The sequence below is a fragment of the Talpa europaea genome (assembly GCF_964194135.1).
Source record: "Talpa europaea genome assembly, chromosome: 1".
Classification (NCBI taxonomy): domain Eukaryota; kingdom Metazoa; phylum Chordata; class Mammalia; order Eulipotyphla; family Talpidae; genus Talpa; species Talpa europaea.
Window position 1 is genome coordinate 20866766 of NC_140073.1, and position 22991 is coordinate 20889756.

The window sequence follows — 22991 nt, forward strand, 5'->3', positions numbered from 1 at the left end:
ACTTTTAAGTGCTTAGATATTTTAGGGTCTCCCTAGTGGCACAAAGGATTAAGACGCTACCCGCAGCCACTGCAGCATGAGTTCGATCCCTGGCCAGGGAGCTGACCCACATGGCACAGCAGACCACTCCTGACTTGCCCGCTGCTCCCCTCAGTAGTGTATTTCAGTAGATCTGCCTGTTCTGTTCCCCACTCTGTATCTGGTGAATCCTCTCACCCCCCACCCCTCTGGCCTATACCCCAGTTCTTGTATGCATAAAATAAAAATAAATAAATCTTTAAGTGTTTAGATATTTTAGCTATAATATATCATTGAAACAAACAATGTTTTGGTCTCTCATTTTGGATTTTTTAATTATTCTTCTTTGTAAGTTCACAGTGTTATAGAAGTGAAAAATAAGACTAATAGAAACCACTCTGAAACATATGGCTTTATATACATACAAAATTCAATAATTTTGCCACAACCTCTAATACAATATGACCCTTATTTAGTTACTTTTATCCAGAGTAAACTGTACATGAGTTGTTCAAACATACCTAGAACAGTGCTTGTAACAGTGGAGTCCCATGGGAATCCCTTTAAAGACCAGTTCTAATTTTGACACAATTAGGTTCTAATAATTTTTTGATTTTACAAGTTATCATACATTCTCAAGTATTCTAAAATGCTCAAATGAGCCAAAGTTATAATTTACATCTAGTTAACACCCCTTTTAGCACCAGAGGTTAAAATGGATCTGACTAATCAAATATTCTCTCTTATTCATTACACTTATCACCTACTTCTACAACATTAACCCCAAAGTGAAAATGAAGACAACTTGGGTCAAACTCTTTTACCTTAAATAAATAAACATTTTATCCATTTCACACTTAAATACCTGTCTTCCACAGTATATATTTCTTGGTAACAGTAATGCAACTATGTCAAAGACCACCTTCTTATCTTTGAGGACTAGGCAAGTCGGATAGGATTCTCTAGGTTTGCTTTAAAATTTTCAAGAAACCTGGTAGCCAGTTCATCATCGACCACACGGCTGTCACTTGACATTGTGACCCTTATGAGTTGGCGCTGCTGCAGCGTGGCGTTTCCCTCTTCATCCTGAGTGAGCTTCAGCACAGGGCGGAATCTCCCAACAGCCAAAATGCAAGCCTGAGGGGGGTTGATCACTGCAGTGAATTCATCAATGCCAAACATCCCCAAGTTGGAAATACTAGGGGAAAACAAACAGCTCTGTAAGTGGCATGTACTCAGTCAAAAAGTCTTTCCTATGAAGCATGTATTTTTGCTTTACCAAATGTGCTACAGAAGCTCACATCTAGTTCTTCAAAAATCAAGAATAAACATTACCATTTATGTAGTATCAACAGATATCAGCACACAAACAAATATCATATCTAATATAAACATTTATTAGCATGGAACAAGAAGTTCTAGTAAGTGCACTATGGCAAGAAAAACCAATTTAAGGTATAAGGACTAGATAAAGAAAACTTATTCACAGATGAACTGATTACACATATAAAAATCTATAAAAATTGCTATATTGGAAAATAAAATTTTAAAATGATTTTACAATAGTATCAAAAAAACAAATAGCTCTAATGAAATACACATCAGGCCTCTATACAAAAAGTTACAATACCTAACTGAAAGAAATTAAAGAGCTGAATAGTGGCTAATACTATGTTTATTAACTTGAAGACTTAATGCTATAAAGAAATTAATTCTCCTCAAACTGATCAAAAGATTCAATGCAGTTCCAATCAAACTTTCAGCAAGGTTGGTTGGCTGGTTGTTTTGTATGTATGTATGAATAAAAAATGTCAATTTGACTATGAATCCCAAGAGCCAGGGAAGAAAACACTGAAGGTGAATAAAATGGAAGACTTTCATTATCAGATGTCAAAAATTGAAGCTTTGTAACACTGAGCAAGGAATAGACAAACAGGACAATCAAATATAAGAGGAAAAAAGACCAAACACATATATGTTCACCTTCTTAACACTATGGAGAAGGAGAAATCTTTTCAAAAAATGATGCTGAGTCAATTTCATATCCATATGGGGGGAAAAAAGAGAATCCTGACCTCTGTCTTCACAACATAGTAAAAATCAATTGAACAGTGATCTACATGTGGAGAGTTATAAAACTTCTAGAAGACAACATAGAAAAATAACTTCGGACTCTGGGATAGGCAATAATTCCTAATAGAAAGCAAAAAGTACCATTGTATAGCTAAGCTTTGGAAACAGCCCAAATGCCCAAAAATAGATGACTGGATCAAGAAGATGTGGTACATATACACCATGGAATATTACTCAGCATTCAAAAAAGATAAACACATGCAATTTGCAGCAACATGGATGGCGCTGGAAGGGATCATGCTCAGCGAAATAAGCCAAAAAGAAAAAGAAAAATACCGGATGGTCTCACTCATAGCAGGAATCTAGAAAACTTAAATAAGGGACCAGGAAAATGAATAACTATAAGAAAGTGAAAACCAAAATCAACAAAAAACTATGAACCAGAGACACTTTTAGGGGGGCGGGGGCGGGAGGGGAGGGATTGGGGTCAGAATGGGGGGGGCTGCAATTGTATGGGGAATATAACAATAAAATTTATTATAAAAAAAAAAGTACCATTGTAAAAGGAAAATACTGATAAATAAGACCATTAAAATTCAGAACTCTTGTTCATCAAAAAGGTTCCAAAGTGGGAAAAGTTATTTGAAATAAAATACATATCCTACAAACATCTCTTTGTCTGGAAAAAAAACTGCAAATCACTTTAAAAATAGATATGAGGCTTCAACAGATATTTTATCTGAGTTACCAGACATCCAAATGGCTGAAAGATAAATGAAAACCAGTATTTATATCATTATTTTGCATTTCTCTGACCACAAAGAGTACCACTACACATTTCAAGAATCATTAAAATTTGAAACTTTACTATGTGTTGGCAAGATCATGAAGCCTTTGACAATCTCATTCACTGTTGACAGAAGTATAAATTTGCACAACCATTTTGAAAAACTGTTTGCCAGTGTCTGAAAAGTTTTTTTTTTTTAAAGATTTTATTTATTTATTTATATAAGCACTGGGTACAGTCAGAGCGGAAAGTAGAGCAGGCAGAGTGACAAAGTACACTGCTGAGGGGAGCAGTGGGCAGCAGGAGAGGCCTGCGCACAATGTGGGAGCCTCGCCTGTGGCTGGGGATCGAACCGGCGCTGCAGAGGCTGCGGGCAGCTTCGCAACCCAGCGCTCAACCGCTGCGCCACCGGGGAGGCCCTGTCTGAAAACTTTTAAGGCAACAATTCTACTTTCGGATCTATAAAACGAAAATATGTTCATACGTTCACCATTAAACACTAGTATGAATCTGTAATAGCACAAACTTTAACCAACACAAATTCCCCAAAATCAGTAAGCAGATTCTGCCATCCTTTTGCTGTGCACTAGAGAATATCATGTACTGTGTTAATATAATCTGTGAAACAAGTAAATAACTGCTTCACATAGTAACATGGTTAATTTCACAGCCATTAATGTTAAATTCACTTAACATTAAAGACACTAAAGAATATATAAAGATCTAAGCTAACAGAATAAATCTATACTTCTAATTTCCAGAATAGTGGCTATCTTTCAGGGGATGGTATCTGGAAAGGTAAAGGGAGGCTCCTGGGACATTGGTAATGTTCTACATCTTGCTTTTTGGTTGGTTTCACAGGTTTCTTTACTTTGCAAATCACTCAAGCCACACTCAGTGTACATTATTGTAGGTACGTGATACTTAAACAAAAATAGAACTGTTAATAACTGAAGGGTCTAAATGTTAGTATTCTCCTCAAAGTACTTGAAAGGAAAAGACATCACAAGTAGAAAAAAGCTGAAGTTTATAAATTACTTATAAATTAAAAAAAAATTCAGACCCTGAATGTCATTCCAAGGACATCTAAGTGGGTTAACTAGCTGATCCTGGAGGGTTCCCACTAGCTTTAATATGAAAGTCTGATTAGTCTAAAACATATTTTCTGTTATCCAAATACAGTATGTGATATTTAGCTTAAATTTCAAAACATGTTTCAAAAAATAAATGACACCGGTTGACAGGGTCATCATAAGTCTTATAAATCTGCCTGATGCTACTGATGATTAAAAGTTTAAATTTACCTAAAAGAACCTCCTTGATATTCTTCAGGTAACAATTTTCCATCTCTTGCTTTCTTTGATAAAACCTGAAAAAAATACAGAGCATGTCAACCAACAAACACTGTCATGCATTGACTTTATCATTTGAAATATATATTTCTATTAATGTAGATCCATTGTTTTATATTTTTGTTAACATTTTGACAATATAGGATTTCCCCCCTTTGGTCATCATACTCTCCCACCACCAAAGCACCCTTAGTCCTCTGCATAGTCTACTATGCTCACTCAGCCTGCCCCCTACATTTCAGTTTTCAAAGATTAGTTTATAATTTGTCTTTGGTTGACCCTTTGTTTGGTTTCTCTATATTCCATATATAAGTGACACCATCATGTATTTCTCTTTCTTCTTCTGGCTTATTTCACTTGTACTTGTCCCTTGAAATATTTGTACAAGGAATATTCTCAACTCTGATGAGCATGGATTTGACTTTATAACATGATATATATATATATATAGCTTATATATATCTCAAATTATCCAATTATCCAAACAAATTATCCTATATATATATATATTTCTCTAATACAATTTAAATAATTAGCAAGCAGAGTACAGATAATCTAAGAAACTAAAGATGTGACTCAAAACTCCAGAAAAATCACTTTCCTCTGAAAAATTCTTCATACTTCAATTACCCTGTATGCCATCATAATGTAAAATGTATCAGTGTTTTCTAAATATATAATGCAATTTTCTATTTTTCCTATAAAATGCTTTCTTGTAAGACAAAATATTAGAAGCAATCATTCACGTCAGTCCAATACTTCAAACAAATTTTCCAATGGCTACAAACCCATACCCAACATAAAAGTTTTCCTCTTCAAGTTTTTGCTTTCTTATCTATAACAAATAATTTCAGGTAGTTGTAAAAGAACCAAACATTTGTATTTCACTTTTCAATATTTTAAGTACCTTTCATGGTATTAGCCTTTATAAGTGATTTTCTAATGTCTGCTTAACACCAAACACTACATCTACCACGATTTACTTTTAGTCTGTTCCCCAGTGTTATAATGTGGTTCACTGGTTTTCCTTGAATTATTTCATATAAGTTCTTAGGAGGAAAATTACTAAGTCCTAGAAAATGAACATTTTGAGGGGATAGGAGGCAGGTCTTGATCTTATAGCTGAAGCACCTCCTGAATGAACTGGTTCAATTTACATTGTTATATGGATTGTAAGAATGTTGCAATTTCATATACCCGTTGACAACACTAATTTCTAAAAATTTACAGAGGGAAATGTCTGAGAGTGACATTAATACAAGTATTTTAATTTTCCTTTATTTGTATTTGCAACTAAACTTGCTTCTTTAAATTTTTATTTTCCAATGCTTCAAAAACAAGGAAACAGAGCTTGTCATTACATATGAAAAATTAACAAATTATTTAAGAGTAGAAAAAATTGAAGCTATTGTCATTTTAATACACGAAATAAATCTAGAGCATACAGACAAACTAATATAGGTATAAATCAATCAATATTGGTAACAATTTTAAACCATAAATGATTTAAATTTTGAAAAAAAAATTCTTCAAAAATTTTTAAATTATCTCAACATTTTATTGCCAAAGGAAGTAACAGAGATTTATATTATTTGGATACAGTTACTTGTAAAAAATTGAAAACTGAAAACATGAACTTAAGACTTACATAATCCTTAGAATAAGAGAAGTCAAAAGAACAAGCTATATACATGTTTTTCTTTCTCCTGCCCTAAGCAATTAAGTGTTCACATGATTTGAATAGGCACATATCACATGAACTTTGAAAGGCATTTCTTTAGAGGCAGATGATCTCAACATATCCTGATGAGTTATTAGGCTAAAACAAATGAAAACCATATTCTTTTTAAAAATGAGATTGCAGACACACATAATGCAGTTAAAAAAAATCTCTGCAGACACTAAATACATCAGCAGGATATTTCTACCAGCGAAATCTGAGGTTCTGGAATAAGGACAGATGCTGATGAAACTGTTGCTCCGAAAATTCCTAATTTTCACAGGAATTCCCTGACAATGTGAACTCAAAAATGAAAGCATGTTACCTGAAGCATCCATCTAAAAGGCTACAATACAAAATGATTATCAAATATTTCTACAACATATCATACTTCTTAATAATTCATCTAAAAAATTTACGGAATACTAATGAAGTGAATTCTGTCTCTGTGCTTTGAAACTTAGAATTAATGAAGAACAGCATGAGATCTAAGGTTTGTACTATAACACAAACATGAACTTGGCTGAGGCATGCTTTAGCCCACATACTGACATCTTTGGGATTATTGGGATTAAAGAAGAAAACACTAAGTGCACATGTCTGTGTTTTTAACCTGGGGTGCACAAAAGATTTCTAGGGTCCCACAAACTCTTCAGATTCATAGAAAGTTTTTAATAAAATCTCTTTTTAAAAAATCACTGAGCATCTACTATCCTCCAAGCACTCTTCTGAACTACATATATACATGGCAATGAACAAGACAGTCAACATCAGGCAATAATAAGGCACATAGAACAAAGTAATTTCAAAGATTGATGGACCATGTGAAGATAACAAAGCAGGGCAATATCAGGAAGCTACCTTAGCTCTGGAAGTCAAAGAAGGTCTAAGAAAATGAAATATAAGAAATGCTTAGGTTTAAGTAAATTGACAATTTCTCAAGCGTGGACAAATTTAAGGTGCTAAAACTCAGTTTCCCAGTTTCAAAGTGGAGAAGTTAAGATTCCAACTATATTATTGGACTAACATGATATAAAGTGCTTAGCTGAAAGCACAGTGTATAATTAGAGACAGGGGAACACTGACAGAGAAGCAGCAGATATGTAAGAAGCACAAAGAGAGAAGCAGAGCACAGAAAACCTTATGAGTTGCTGGCAATAACAAGAAATGTTCAAGGACTACCAGAGGCACGAGAACATTCCAAAGGGCCTGAATTGCCCTTCTGAATGCTGGGTAGTGAATGCCCTTCACTACCTCAACTCCCCAACTTAGGTTCTCTCAGGATGTAAGGAACAGAGAATGCCAACAAGAATATGTATTATAGTTGTAAAATGGGTAAACTGGTGAAAATCAAAGATAACTTACCATGTTTTAATATGCAATATATTTAAAGAAGATTCCAACTCTACACTTAAATTCAATCTCATCTGAACTTTACAAAAACACCAACAAACATGTATTCTCATTGTTACTGAAAACTCTTGATGAATAAAAATTCATGCATTGTCCTAAGTAAATCAATCTATATTACTTTGACTTTTGAACTGGCCAAATAAATGTTCTCTCTTAATTAAGAAAAAAATTGCATTTTTATCTATAAAACTACCCTCTGCAAATTATTTCAAAGAGGAATGAAGAAAGACCTAAATTTGTTAACCCCATTAAAGTTCCCTTCAATTAGATCTAACTCGAAACTCTACGAGTATAATTTTAAAACTAGGGTAACTTACATTCATTTCTTTTGGTAAAGAAGGTCTATACATTTATATATTATCAGCACTCCCAAGGTAGTAAGTAGTTGCTTCTACATTTTTTTATATCCCCCTTATGACTTGGTCTACCATACATGGGGGTATGAGTGCATGCACACACACAAAAACACACACACACACACAGGGGTGCTTGGTAAATGAAAACATAAAAGAATCATTTATCTAAATGAATAGGAACTTTTCAATGGCAACACTTCAAAATATGTGACACTTCTGCTAAAAAAAAAAAAGCTTAAGTAGTTTTAGTGGTCTTAATTTTAGAGAGGAAATGAATAAACTTGCTTTCAAGAATAAAATGCTGTTACAGTGAAATCTATCCATTAGTACATTCACAGAACTATAGTTTCAGCTTTAATTTTAAAATTTATTCAAAATATTTAGTGCTTGAATTGTCAACTTAGATAAAGAAAGCACTGATTTATAACATGAATACAGTTGGCCCTTATCTGTGTGTGACCTCTAAATTTGTGTGTTCTCAATGTTGTTGAAATAGGTTATACTGGATAAAAACTTAAAAGGCCTAAGTACCTAACTGACAACCACTTAGAAATTAAAAATTTTATATCTACAGCTATACTGTATATCAGTGTGACCAGATCATGTTGACATTTTATCAGACAGTAAACTGTTTCATTTAGAAAGCACACTATTTCCTAAGACATACCTTTACAGAGTCAGCAATTTCCTGTATACCCTTAGCAGCGGCATTTTTTATGATTGGCGTGATTAAACCTTTATCTGTGGCCACAGCCACTGAAATGTCAATAAAAGGCAGTTGCTTTGGACCCTCGCCATCCCAACTTACATTAACAACTGGCATTTGCTAGAAAAAAGAAACAGAAAAAACATGTTACTAATGCAGCAGTTTCAGACCAAGAAAAATAGTTAACATTATTAGCATTTTTTAAAAGTGAATATAGCTAGACAGAAGGAAATAAATCAAAATTCAGTTTAACAATAATTAAGCAATCTTTTTAAAAGGAAGTTTGAAGAAATTCTGATTGTGCACGTTTTGGTCTCTTCCTATCAGGGTTAGAAAGAAAGGATTGCCTTTGTTGAATTTACTACAAAGTACTTAGTGTTTGCTCTACCTCTTGCCTCACATAATGACCAGCAGGACCTTGACAATGAGGGGATGGAGGCAAACAGTGACATTCAGCCACATCATTCCTCTGGCATGAAGGAAGTCTGGTTTTCTGGTGTAGTCCTGGGAGATATCAGAAGGCCCTTAATAAAGGACTCCCCTATTAAGAGAGATGTCTTAGGCTTCATATATACACAACATATGACTATGCTTATGTTTAATATACTTATCACAATGAGAATGAAAATACCATCTGAAATGACTAAATGCCTGGAAACAGTGTATATTCATAATGTTGCCAAATATCATAGAAGATGATACAAAAAAACAAAAATAACAAACTTTTTTCTCTTTCTAAAAATTCTTTGTTTTCTACAGAGTAAGTCTCAGCCTTTCAGGATGTATCCTTTAAGCAAGGCAAGCCACAACTGATTCCACCCAACCTATTTAATTTTATTCCTGACCACTCCCCTAAGATGAATTTCCTACTTTACTCAGGTTTCTCAATGGCAAGCTATGCTACTTCTATTATGTTTCAACTGCTCTTTTCACTTCTCCTTCTTTTGAGGTTTAGCTCTTTCATTCAATAATGCCAGTGTCAAAATAATGAAGTGCCAACTGATAGAAGATTTTCAGTTCTTCACAGACAACACCAAAGTAAAAGAAAAACAAAAAACCAAAAAACCTCACAAAGGAAGACTATCTAGCAAATATATTTAATTAGAAAGTTACATCACAAAAATCTGTGGGACATAGATTAAGTAGTTTCCAAAAGAAAATTCATCATCATAAGCCTACTTATTAATAAAAAATAACTAAAATGATTGCACAAATTTTCTAACAAAGTCTTTCTAACCATTATAAACCTAAGGAGAAGAAAGAATACATAATGAAACACTATAAAAGGAGTGAGAACACAAATATGGAACAAAAGTGAGAATCTAGAAAAACACCAGGCACAGAAGACAGTAAAAGAATTCTAAGAAACAAATTTAAATGACTCCATGCTAATAAGTTTGGGAATCTACATGAAATAATATTCCCAGAATTATATTCTGGAAATACATAAATAATCCAAAATTGATTTAATAAAAAGCTGAAAATTAAACAGGTCAGCAATTATTAGGAAAAAAATGGGAAAGTTGCCAAGGCCCTCTTCCTCACACAGAACTGATCAGATATTTGCATTGGTGAATTCCACAAAATGGGAAGGAAAAAAATCTTTACAGTATTGAAGCAAGCACAGAAAAAGGAGAAGGAATAAGTATCCAAATTCATTGTATGAAGCCACTGATATAAAAAGAAAAGCCTGAGAAAGCTGTTGCAAAATTTAAATTACAACTGCTTATAGCTCTAGACACAAAATTATAAAATACTAAGAAATAGCTAATGACCACTACAGAGTCACCTAAAGAGGGCAAGAATGATTCTTAGTTAGAAATTCATTAATATAATTCAAAACACTTGGTCAAAAGATAAAAGTCATACAGGTATTTACATACTGACTGGCTGAAAAGGCATGCCTTTAATATTCTCCAATATTTTATTGTTCAAGATCTAAAAACAAATTTAAAGTATATAAATATACACCTAGTTAAAGATAGTCTGTAATATGCACTTAGTGCCACAGAGAATTAGCCTAGTTATAAAAAAAGAAGATGTGAAAGAAAATGGTGCAGAACAGGGGTTTCAGACCTTTATCTTATAACTCCACTGACTGCAGGTCTGTGTCATGCCTCACTGCCACGTGCATGGGGGCTTGATTAGACTTCTCAAATTTAATTATTTCCCAAACCAAATTCTCGATTCTGTGCTTTTACACCTGCTTCTCTCCCATTTTCCCAATCTGAGCACACATAAACCTTCATTTCTGCTACTGTGTCCAGCCAAAATCATCTACCTTCTTTCTCAAAACACCCCACATGCAACCCATCAACAAATCTCACTGGCTCTTTGTGAAATGTAACCAAAATCTTCACCTCATCTCAAATCCACTGTTGCCACCTTAGTCTAAGCCATTGTTTTAGCCCACAGCTTTCTAGGAGAGCTCAGAACTCCCACCCTTGCCTCTGCAGGCTGTATTTCACCCAAACAACCAGAGGCTTCTCGCCTTTTCCTTTGTATCGCTTGAGCAGGATCATGTTACTCCTCCGTTCTACATCCTCCAAAGGCTTCCTTCTCATTCACAATCCAATACCTAGTCCTTACTATGGTCAACAAGGCCTCATGGACTTCAAGTCTCCCTTAAATACTCCCTCTTTTAAAATATTTAATCTCATCTCTTATCCTCCCCACTGCAGGCAGACTTAGTTCTCAGGGCTTTGTCTCTGAAACATATTCTGTTCTTCAGCGCCTTTGGGTGGAGTACTTTTCTAACCAGACATAGTTCACTCCCTCTTTTTGCATGCCTTGTCTCAATTAACACCTTGTCAGAAAGGCCTTCCTTGCCTAACTTTGGAAAGAAACACCCCTAATTATTCTGTCCCTTTACCCTTTTCCTTCTCCTAAGCACTTTTACTGTCTGTCATACATATGTTTGTCTCTCAAAATTAAAATATAAGCCCCATGAGAACAGAATACATGTAGGCTTTTCTTTCACTATGGTATCTCAGAACGTCTGGAACATATTTAGCACAAGTTAAGGGATTAATTAGTATTTGCTGAATAAGTCATCATTATTCTGCTGCAATTACTTCTAAGACCTTTTGGTTCTTGGTTATTTCACCTATAAAACTGAGGGAGTGTGATTAAGTGATAGAATCATTTTAGCAATAAAATTATAGATTTTGTGACTTAAAATTAAGAGTTCTACTTATCATTAAAAAAATCCCCAGATTAAGACTGTTTTAGAAGCAAATATTTTCTGGAGCTTACTACTCACTTGAAGGGTTACAGCTGCAGCCTTGATGATAAAATCGTTTACTGATACTTTAATGTCATCTGAAAAAAAAATACGTATATTAAAATTAATCTTCATAATAAAACTTTAATATTGACCATTATGATTTCAAATTTGTAAATTACAAACTGCAATGACAATGACGAGCTTTTGTTTCTTTTAGTCAGTAATTCAGTAAGGCTCCCTTGATTAGAAACACTTGCATTAAGATCTTGGATATGTAATATTAACCATGAGTATGAAAGTTCACTTCTAAGCCTTGATTACATTTTTTCTAAATGGCTCAGATATCATACACAAGAACTTGAAGGATACATTATAACCACTGCCAGAAAGAAAAGAACATACTCTTACATGTCTAAAAGACAAATAGTATCTCTGTGGTTATACAGCCAAGTTTATAAAATCATTTTTTCTCATCCTTTTCAAATGTCTTTATTTTAAGTATGCTTTATAATGTATTAGAAGAGCAGTACATGTGTTTATTTTAAATAAAGACTCCTTTGTTCAGGTATCATACCATAAATGATGATAGAACCAAATATTCTCACAGAAAAAAGAGAAGCAATTATTTTTCTAGCATTTCAATAAGCCCAGATGATTAAACTGAAATAAAATATAGCAAGTGTATTACAGGAGTAAATTAAAGTTTACCAACCTCTGACCAGACTTTGTCTAACTTTTAAAACAGCTCCAATGTCACAATCAGTAGTAGCATAAGCATGAGGCACAGTACTCTTAGATTCAGTTAACCGCTTGGCAATAACTCTTCGAATATTGCTAGCAGGGATTTCAGTGAATGTGCCCTGCAAAGAAATAGCAATCTGCCCTTTAAATTATAAATAGAAGAAGAACAAACAAACAAACTTCATAATTGAAATCTAGCCTCACTGACTTATAATAAAAACCATTGTAGGAAAAATACTATTACAAATTCTTAGTATAAGAAGAATAAAGAAATGTGAGCAGTTATGACTTCATAGTATATATGAAAATAAAACATATAAGACACAGTATATAAGAAAAATGTATTTCTTACATTACAGTATGGGATTATAGTATGGGATTATAGAAAAATTCATGTTTCAATTGTATAGGGGACATCTTATGTTACACCAAGTTCAAGGTGATGAAAAGAAAATATACCAAATTACAAATAATTGCCCCATGGGTATCTGAGAGTGCATGCATACACACACACAGATACCAACTGCAAACAACTTCTGTTACAAACATCATTTCTTAATAAAACTCAATAGCCAATAAAACAACAAACCAACTAAAAGCAATTCTTACTTATAAAAATGCAAAGAGTAGAAAAAGATTATCTAATATACTGAATAATCTGCCAAAGTATTTCTATTTTGGTTTGTAATTAAAAAAAAAAAAAAAACCCTCAGAAGTACCATAGTTTCTAAAAGTTCCTAAGTTAAAGTATGAATGAGACAGTAAAATCTTCCTGAAAGCTTACTGTAGCTCTCCCATTGTATTCCCTGAACCTCTAACAAATGCATGATAACCCTGGATGTTAGGTTCACCTAACATCACTTCATTCTAGGGTAATATACTTCAGGGTAAGACAGAGGCAAAAATTCCCCCAGCAGCTGGGCTTCATTCTTTCTTTTTTATTTTAACAGATGCTCTTTTAGAGAATTAAGCATTTTATGTTAGCAAAGTACTTGATCAATTAGAATAAAAGCTCTCTACAGACCACAAGAATTTGAAAGGCTTATCTTCTCTAACTTGTTACTTTTTTTGTTTTCTAATTTGAAAAACTTATTTTTAAAAGAAATACTTTATTACACATAAACATTTTGTATCTATAGCATGAATTGTTAATGTACATTGGAAAAAATCTATTTTCCATGAAACTTGTACTGTTTCCAGATCAGAATATATTTCTCCATCAGGAAGAGCAGTAGGTTTGTTCATTAAAAAAATTTCAGTGTCTGTAATTTTAAATAAATTGAATATCCTGCTTTTCTTTGGATGGAAAGCAAATGACATGAATGATACTAAAAAGGGTGACACAAAGGTCAAATGGAATAATTTGAAAGCAAAGAGGTCTGTTTTTGTTGATTAGCTATATAGTCTACAGTTCTTCATAGTGAGACTTTCCTCATTCAAAAAACAAAACATATCCATAAAAAGGTGCTATTGTCAGCTGCTAATGATTAGTCCTGCACCCAAGGGGGGAAAAACCTGAGAAGGCTCATGATTACAGAGCATATATATGGTATTGAAGTTATGGAACTTGCAGTAAATTTAAAATTGAATCATATCTCTAATGTTTTATTTGGAAGTTAGCATTGTACAAGTTTTGTTTGTCCTAGAAAATCTGCAAAACAAAGCATTTGAAGTATATTAGTTACTACTAATGTGGACTGGTAAAAGTACTTGTAAAACATAAAATAACGGTTCTTATTTTCTCTCTCAGTTAAATCTTAAATATGGAAAAATCGACTCAGATGACATTACCGCTACATTGGGTTGTCCAGGAGTTGATACCGGTGGGATGAGTGGCCGGGGATAAGATGGCATGGCTGTGGCCTGTGGTTGCGAAGGCTGGACAGGAGTGGGTGGAGCAACTGGGGTGGGTCTGGATTCAGTGATCTTGCCCGTCTGTTTCAACTGGACCAATTTGAGAGCATCTCTGAAGATGTGAGGAAATTGCATAATCATGATTAGCAACAAATAATGTAAGAGAACTTTCAGAAAATGGAGGAGACATGAAAGATAGAAATATATAGATGTCAAGCACAATCAATCTTCTTTTTTTTTTTTTTCTTCAGCCTCCTACCCAATTGCCTCCCCTCAGCCTATTAACTCACTGACTCTCAATTCAGCCTCCAATTCATTGGAACATGGGACAACCACAGGGGAGGAAGTGCTCAGCCTCCCCTTGCCTGGACCACAGCAGAAGCCTGTATACTCAGGCAAATCTTGTCTTTAACCTGATCTGCTGATTCATATTGATTTTTCAACAGCTACAATATTTGTACATTTTCAAAAACCAAGCAAAATTAGAATTTTACGAAAGTATTGGATATAGACAGCTATTTTAAAAAAGGAAATTAGTATTCTTTTTTCCCCCGAGGAGTGGGAGAGTGGGGAAGAGGAGGTATCATTTGGTAGGTGAGCAATTCATAAATTAAACCATATCCTCATTCTTGATACTTGTGAAATAGTTTGCACATGGCATTCAGAAAATGTCAACCTTATCTATGACTATCATTAGGACATTTACCAATCAATGTTTATTCCCATGCAAATTAGCTTGCTTATGGCCAGGAAATTGCACTATTTAAAATTCTGTCCAAATGCTATCAGGACAACCTAATGTAAAGAAACTAATTCACAGCATCATTCAGAATGAAAAGTAACATGTAACAGACTTGTCTTTGTATTTCTCTATAAAACAAAGATACCTATTTTATTAAGAGGATATAAATTAAGCTACTAAATATGTCAAGCTCTTAATTTATGCTAATATACAATGGGTATCAAGTAAAGTATTTTCTTAAAATTTTTCTTAAAATCTGATGTCTAACAAGTCAAAAAAAGTTTTACATTTAAAAATACTTTGAATACAATAATTTTAAACAATTTAAAAAGGCATTCCATAACATAAACAACTTCAGGTTGACACATATATAAATGGATTATATTTTTTACATTTCTCAAACACAGTTAATACTTTGGTATTGTCTGTCAAAAGAACTGGTAAAGGGTAAAACCTAGCGCCTATTGATCATGTCTGAGATGACAATTATCCTCCCTAGAACGATTTTACTTAGAATCTTCTGGCAGCATGTAGCAAAATTTTGAGATAGCTCAATATTCTTGTTCCTTGTGTACACATCTCATATAGTCCCTACTGAGTGTGTCTGTAACAGATGTCACTTCCATGACAGAAACTGGGATTCCTGAAAGAAGAAATCTGAAGGGAGAGATGCTCCTGCTGCATGGGAGAAGCAAACGGGCATTTGTGAGCTGCCTAACGGGGATGATACAAGGCAAGGATCTAAAGGAGGCCTCTAGGAGTTGAGTGTGGTTCCTGGCTGAGAGCCAGCAAGAAAACAGGGGTCAGAGTCCTATAGCTCCAAGGAGCAAATTCTGTCAACACCATGACTTAGAAGATTTCAAGCTTCAGAGAAGACCGTGACCCTGTATATGCCTTGATTTTAGCCTTGTGAGACCATGACCTGAGAACCCAGCTACACTGAGCTTGGACTTCTGACCCATAAACCTCTTAGGTAACAACAGGTGTTGTTTTAAGCTATTGAATTTGTTGCAATAATTGATGGTGCATCCTTAGAGGGATAACCCCCACCTCCTCCAGTGTGAACTGTTACAATTCTTTAGGAAGTTGACTCTGTCCTTTATGTCAGGTCCAGAAAGGAATCCATGGACTTAAATACATTACTTATAAGTAATTTGTTTTAAAATTAAAGAACTGACATTTAAGGTAAGAGGTGAGACTGACAAAGAAATCTTAAATGTTCATGTTCTTGGATCCTAAGTACTGTAAAGTAGAAAAATTAGCCTCCCTTATGTATGGATTATGCTCAAGTTATTATTAATCTAACACCAGTCATGTTGAAGTTTTATAACTTCCAAGTGACAGATGAGTAAGCAGACACAAGAGGTTAAGATTCCATGAGCAATTCAATTGTTCCTCAACCACCTGACCTATTCCGAGTGTTGAGGATATAATATCAAACAAAACACTTCCCATCAAGGGGCTTTATTATATCAGGAAGTCATACATCAAGCAAGTAAACAAATGAAAAGTGGCCATGAAGAAAATATAAACAAGAGAAATGAGACAGTGATGGGTGAAAGGAGGGTTCTTCAAATAGGATGAGCCACAGAAAGATTGAGTAAGCAAGAGTAAGTTTATGTCCTAGGGAATGATCTTATGCACTGTTAAGGTTTTTGACAATAAGCTCACTTCTGTTTGGAAATTAATTTTAAATTTACTTATGATATTCAAAACCAAAAGCACCATTGTCCAGTTAATAATAGTATTTACATATAATAATGAGTCTGCCAACACAATCCCTGGGCACATATATCCTGAGCCAAAACCCCAGACAGACAGACAAAAGTGTGAGCACTGATATAAAATAAGCCTTCCGTTGACTCAGAAAAATGTCCTCAATGAAAGATATTTTGCTTTGAGTGTTTTCAAAGGACACAGTCTATTACTAGTCTTTTTTCATTCTATAAGGTAATTAAATATATCTCTCTACAAAAGCTATTATTAACCTGGATTTCAAATCAAATTAAAATTTAGTTCCAGAATGACATATCCAAAACACATTAATTTCCTTATATGGGGATTCCTAGTTTTACTCAGTATCATGAGTTAATAACAAAACAAGCAAAAATGAGCACTTGGGAAGAATCTGGTACCCAAAATGCTAATGTCTTAATGCATCTACTAAAAAATAAAACAAAGAAGATTGGTCACACTAAATAGACTTACTTCATATCATCATAATTATTACTATTTTATGAAGAAAAGGCAGTATAATTCATCCCTGTAAAAATTAAGATCCTTGGGTAAATCAGCAGTTGGTGTAGAATAACATAAGGAGTCATTAATCATAGACAAGTTAGGAGAAAATCAATTCTGGTCACTGGTTCACAGTAAACTTTTATTGCTGATTTTATACTGACATACCTCATAAAGTATAAATGCTAATTATTGTTTAGTAATAGCCAACAGTTAAGTTTCTACAATGAACAGAATGAGTTTAATGATTTCTATCCTTTAAATAATTAATCAGACTAAGCTTGAAGAATTAGGTGGACAATAAAAGCTATAAAAATCAGGAGAAAAAGTAAAACACCACACACTTCTGCAGAATGGGAGAGAACACTCATGGCAGAAATTTCTCTGTTAGAGATCCTGATTTAAAGTTCCCTAAATTCATTTAGATGTGCCATGAATTAGTTTTACAAAGGAATAAATACTAGACACTTGCCTGTCATGCCTTCCAGATTCCTGATGCTGTGGTCTGAATACAATCATTTAACAACTATGATTTAAGACAGTACTATACCACAGATGTCAGGCTGCGGGCAAGGAACCTAAATATGTTCTGCTTCTGTGACCCTAGCAGTTGTTTTCTTAAAATAGTTGCATGCACAAGCAAAGAAAAGTTTCTATATATTTATTTTCCAAAACATTTATTCTGAGCAATACAATTGCTTTAATGCAACATTAAAACAGCAACGCTAACTCTTATGATTTTCTTTATAACTACAATGGGTCAGAAGCACTTCCTTGGTCATTGGAAATGATTTTTCTATTCTGCTTAACTTTTCATTGACAGGATAAAGAAGACGGATGTCCCACACTACTCCAAGAACATGTACTAAGGTGTTTGGGGGCCACTTATGCCAAAGCCTGAACTTTTTCAATCTTGTCAGAAGATGACACTTCTGTAGTGACACCAAGCAGAAGTTTTTTTTTTCCCCAAAGCTCATCTGAATGTTAAATAAAAAACAGACAGTAGCATACAAAGCAAAAATCCCCAATAATGCCTGACTTAAGGATTCATTTTTCTCACAAAATTTTTGTAGTATGCCATATTTGGAAGACCAAAGATTGACTCTCCGGTGATAGCTAGTTAAAGGACAGGGAAAAGACCTGAATAGAAAGTTGGCAACATTTTTTATTAAAAACAACTCTTTAACACTGCTTCTTTAGGGCATCCAGGAAGGCCATACCATTTTATTCTCCTTAGGAAATGTTAGGATACTATTACAGCTTTCAACTCAGGTTTGGAAAAAACCATTTATTTATCATACATGTATTAAGCATGGAAGGAAAGAGAAGGGAGAAAAGAAGAAAACTCTTATTTCATTTCACTAATGTCAGTCAGACCCCTGCATTCCTTTCTAAAAGGTCATTTAAGCAACAACTTCAAAAGCTTTTTCTAAGACCCCATCTTCCTTGATGCTTTGTCCATCTCCCAGGTATCCTCCAACACAGGAATTTCTTTCCTCTAAAAAAGTCCACCTACTGATGAAGTCGGTTAACTACCTCTTTATTACCTACCAAACCTACCTCTTTAGTCCAAAACTATCTCCCGAGATACATCTTCACCTTGGTGATCCTGATGCCTGCATGGCTTGTCCATAATGACAACACATTCCAAGCAAGGCACTCACTTCACCAAGACAGATGCTTTCCTGAACCCTTTATTTCTACTTACGGAACCGAAATTTCATCACCGGACCCTAATTCCAATTCCCTTACTTACTGCTATCTTGGTCTATGCGGCACATTCAATCCTTTTCAAAGATTTCTGGATTCTATCCTTATGGAAGATCTTTATCAGATCTTCCAATCCACATTTCAGCATTAACTCTACCTGGATTACCTTATTAATTTATCTCCTCCTCCCTGAGTTAATTTATAATGTGATACAATCCCTAAAATACCAGCTTCCTTGTCCAACTCCACCAGTGGGGTAAAAGATTATTTAAAGATCATATGGAAGAATAATAAAATGAGAAGAAACCAAGAAACCTGCCTTATTAAAAAAGCAGGATAACTCATATCAGATTTTAAAGTATACTATAAAATATTGATAATTAAAAGTCTAGTACTATAAGTCATAGGCAAGAGGGACAATGGAATGGAAAAGAAAATCCAAAAAGTGACCCAAGTGCAACGGGAAAATGTTTCGATCATACAAATGAATGAAATCCAAATGAACAATAAAATTAGTTCTAAAAGTATATTTCCATGTTCGAAAGAGTTAAATGTGATTACATGATTATTTCATACAAACTAAAAACAATATAAAGTTTCACCAGTTTGCACTCTAATTTTCTGCATTTATTGTCATTTCTAAAGATCTGGCTTAGTTACCAAATTAGAACTATTTTTCAGTAATGCTGCAATTATTCAGAAAACAACCCCTGCATAGACTATAATTTTATACTGACAAAAGCAATTAAAAGAATATACTTTCCTTTAAATCTTTACAATGAATAAGCTTTTTGTTAAATACTTTCTGAAAAAGATGATTGTGATAAATAATGAAATTAGTTAATACAAAAAGCACACACATACTCTTTAGTGAATATCCCCCGAGGGCCAGTGGCTGTGCCCTGGCTAGCATCCAGTGCATGTTTTTCCAGAATATTGCGGGCAGCTGGACTTAAACGGAACCTAAAAAGAAAACCTGAAGATTAATGGAGCCAATTAAGGCTTATGTTTGAACTATATATAGGTGTCAACAGTTTTACTGATAATTAGAAAAAGAAAAACTTACAATAAACTAAAATGACTTTTACAGATAGTCACAGTTAATCTATAACAATATGATTTATTTTACTATCACATTTTCATACAAATTGAACTACTTGAGTAACATCAAAATTGTATGTATTTGAAAGTATTCTTTTTTTTTTTTTTTTTAAAGATTTATTTATTGATTGATACAAGCACTGGGTACAGTCAGAAGTGCGGGAGGGTGAGAGAATTCACCAGAGCCAGAGCAGGGAGCAGAACAGGCAGAAGGACCGAAGTACACTGCTGAGGGGAGCAGCGGGCGGCAGGAGAGGTCTGCGCGCCATGTGGGACCCTCGCCTGGCGGCCGGGGATCGAACCGGCGCTGCAGAGGCTGCGGGCAGCCTCGCAACCCAGCACTCAACCGCTGTGCCACCAAGGAGGCCCTGAAAGTATTCTTTTAATAAGACTAAATATTCATAAGGAGAGAGCTTATATTTGAACTCATTAACTTTTCACATGGTTCTTCCTCAATAAAGAATTAGCTAACTTCTTTCTTCACATATCTTTTCTGGTAAAATACAAAACTTACCATTTGGGGCATTTTTAGGCATACAACTGAGTGTCGTTCAACCTGCCATGCAACCATCACCACCATACATCTCTAGAACTTTTTTATCTTCCAGAACTGAATCTCTGTCCCCATTAAAGAGAAATTCCCCATCCCTTCCTCACCAGCTCCTGGTAACCATCAATGCTATGTCTTTACTAATCTGACTTCCCTAAGTAACCCATATAAATGGAATCATACTGTATGTTAATTTTGTAACTGACTTGTTTTACATAGCACAGTGTCTTCAGGATTCATCTATATTGTAGAATCCATCGGCATTTCCTTCCTATTTTGGCTGAAGACATTTCCATTTTATATAATAGCACATTTTGTTCACTGAATTGTTTTTACCTTTTGGCTATTGCAAACAATGTCTTTATAAACGTGGGGGCACAAACATCTCTGAGTCTCTGCTTTCAATTCTTTTGAGTTTATACTCAGAAGAAGAATTGCTGGATCAGGGTAATTCAATTCAATTCAATGTTTTGAGGACCTGTCATACTGTTCTCCACAGTGACCTTACCATCTTACATTCCCACCAGCATTGCACAAGAATTCTAATTTCTCTGCATCCTTGTCAACAGGTATTTCCTTTTTTTTTTTTTTTTAAAGATTTTGTTTTATTTATTTATACAAGCACTGGGTACAGTCAGAAGCGCGGGAGGGTGAGAGAATTCACCAGAGCCAGAGCGGGGAGCAGAGCAGGCAGAAGGACTGAAGTACACTGCTGAGGGGAGCAGCAGGTGGCAGGGGAGGTCTGCGCGCCATGTGGGACCCTCCTCTGGTGGCCGGGGAGCAGCCGGGGATCGAACCGGCGCTGTAGAGGCTGCAGGCAGCTTCGCAACCCAGTGCTCAACCGCTGCGCCACCGGGGAGGCCCGGTATTTCCTTTTTTATAACAGTCATGCTAATGTGTGACGTAGCCCTGGTTTGCAATTCCCTAACGATGAGTGATGCTGAGCATCTTCTCATGTGTTTATCTGCCACAAGCACATCTTTCTTTAGAAGAAATGCGCATCGGAGTCCTTTGCCTGCTTTAAGTTGTTTGTTTTATTATTGTTGAATTGTACCCCTCATATATTTTTTAAAGTTCTTAGTATCTGCATGAAAGCATGTTTATTTGCAAACCAGCTAATACAAATGACTACATAGCAAGGTAAAGAAGAAAATGAGTAAAAGAGACTGGAACTAGAAAAAAATAGAAAGGAACAAATCTGGCATTTGCTGCTTTTCAAGGAAAAATGGCTCTATTTGATATGGGCTCAGTGGTACCAAATCTTCAGATTTTTCAAGAAACTGAAATTTTAGATTTTTATGTAAGATAAATTAATAACCATTCAACTAAATTTTTTTTTATAAAAGATCACCGTGTGGGTCAATACTACTGGCTCACGGGTTTTTCCATCTTCAACTGACACTGTGGAGTTTTAGATCCATGTAAAGTCTTTAATGATGGGGCTAGCAGAATGCCAGAGCAAATACACATTATCATCTTCACAAGCAAAGAAGAGCATTAAGTAAAAAACACCCATGATCCCCCATCTGATAAAATAAAGGGGAGTTTTAGGCAATGGAGTAAGAAATACTGTGTGTGGTAACAGGAATTAAAACTTAACACTTCATGGGCCTCCCTGGTGGCGCAAAGGGTTAAGACGCAACCTATGAAGCTAACTGTAGCCTCTGCAGCATCCCCCGTAAGGAAGCTGCCCACATTGCGCAGCAGACCTCTCCTGACTTGCCCGCTGCTCCCCTCAGCAGTGTATTTCAATCTGCCTGTTCTGTTCCCCACTCTGTCTCTGGTGAATCCTCTCATCCCCTGCACCTCTGGCCTGTACCCCATTTCTTATATGCATAAATAAATCTTTAAAAAAAAATAAAACTTAACACTTCATAAACACTGATTTTTTTCTGACACAAATTGAAAGGGTTTACATTTTCATTTAAGTTCAAAAGCATTTTTTTTTAAAGATTTATTTATTTATTTATACAAGCACTGGGTATAGTCAGAAGCACGGGAGAGTGAAATAATTCACCAGAGCCAGAGAGGGGAACAGAACAGGCAGACCGATGAAATACACTGCTGAGGGGAGCAGCGGGCGCGGCAGGAGAGGTCTGCACATCATGTGGGACCCTTGCCAGTGGCCGGGGATTGAACTGGCACTGCAGAGGCTGCGGGCAGCTTTGCAGTCCAGTGCTCAACCGCTGCGCCACCAGGGGAGGCCCCAAAAGCAGTTCTTAATGAGACCTTCACAAAGAACTTTTCCTTATAAAGAAAACGTATTTTTATATAATTGGAAAGAATATTAAAAACAAATACGTAAAACATATTGGAATTTCCAAAGTACATGAAGTAAAGCTATATAATGCTGAAGGATAATGGTATTTATTAACTATCAGAATGGCTACAGGATAACAGGACA

At 35.0% G+C, this 22991-nt stretch overlaps 1 protein-coding gene across 2 annotated transcripts in view; it reads right to left on the reverse strand.

Moving 5' to 3' along the window:
- Positions 1 to 957: 957 nt before the first annotated feature.
- Positions 958 to 22991, reverse strand: part of PDHX (pyruvate dehydrogenase complex component X) — a gene marked incomplete at both ends in the record, with an annotated part of 52417 nt that continues 30383 nt past the window's right edge. The window contains 7 exons of one of the 2 annotated variants that reach the window (XM_084245249.1): positions 958 to 1216; positions 4183 to 4247; positions 8387 to 8545; positions 11688 to 11746; positions 12364 to 12511; positions 14184 to 14358; positions 19801 to 19899. In XM_084245249.1, the coding sequence (XP_084101375.1) occupies positions 958 to 1216; positions 4183 to 4247; positions 8387 to 8545; positions 11688 to 11746; positions 12364 to 12511; positions 14184 to 14358; positions 19801 to 19899 (964 nt within the window). The remainder of the gene's footprint in view (positions 1217 to 4182; positions 4248 to 8386; positions 8546 to 11687; positions 11747 to 12363; positions 12512 to 14183; positions 14359 to 19800; positions 19900 to 22991) is intronic. The other variant, XM_084245250.1, reaches the window with a different exon arrangement.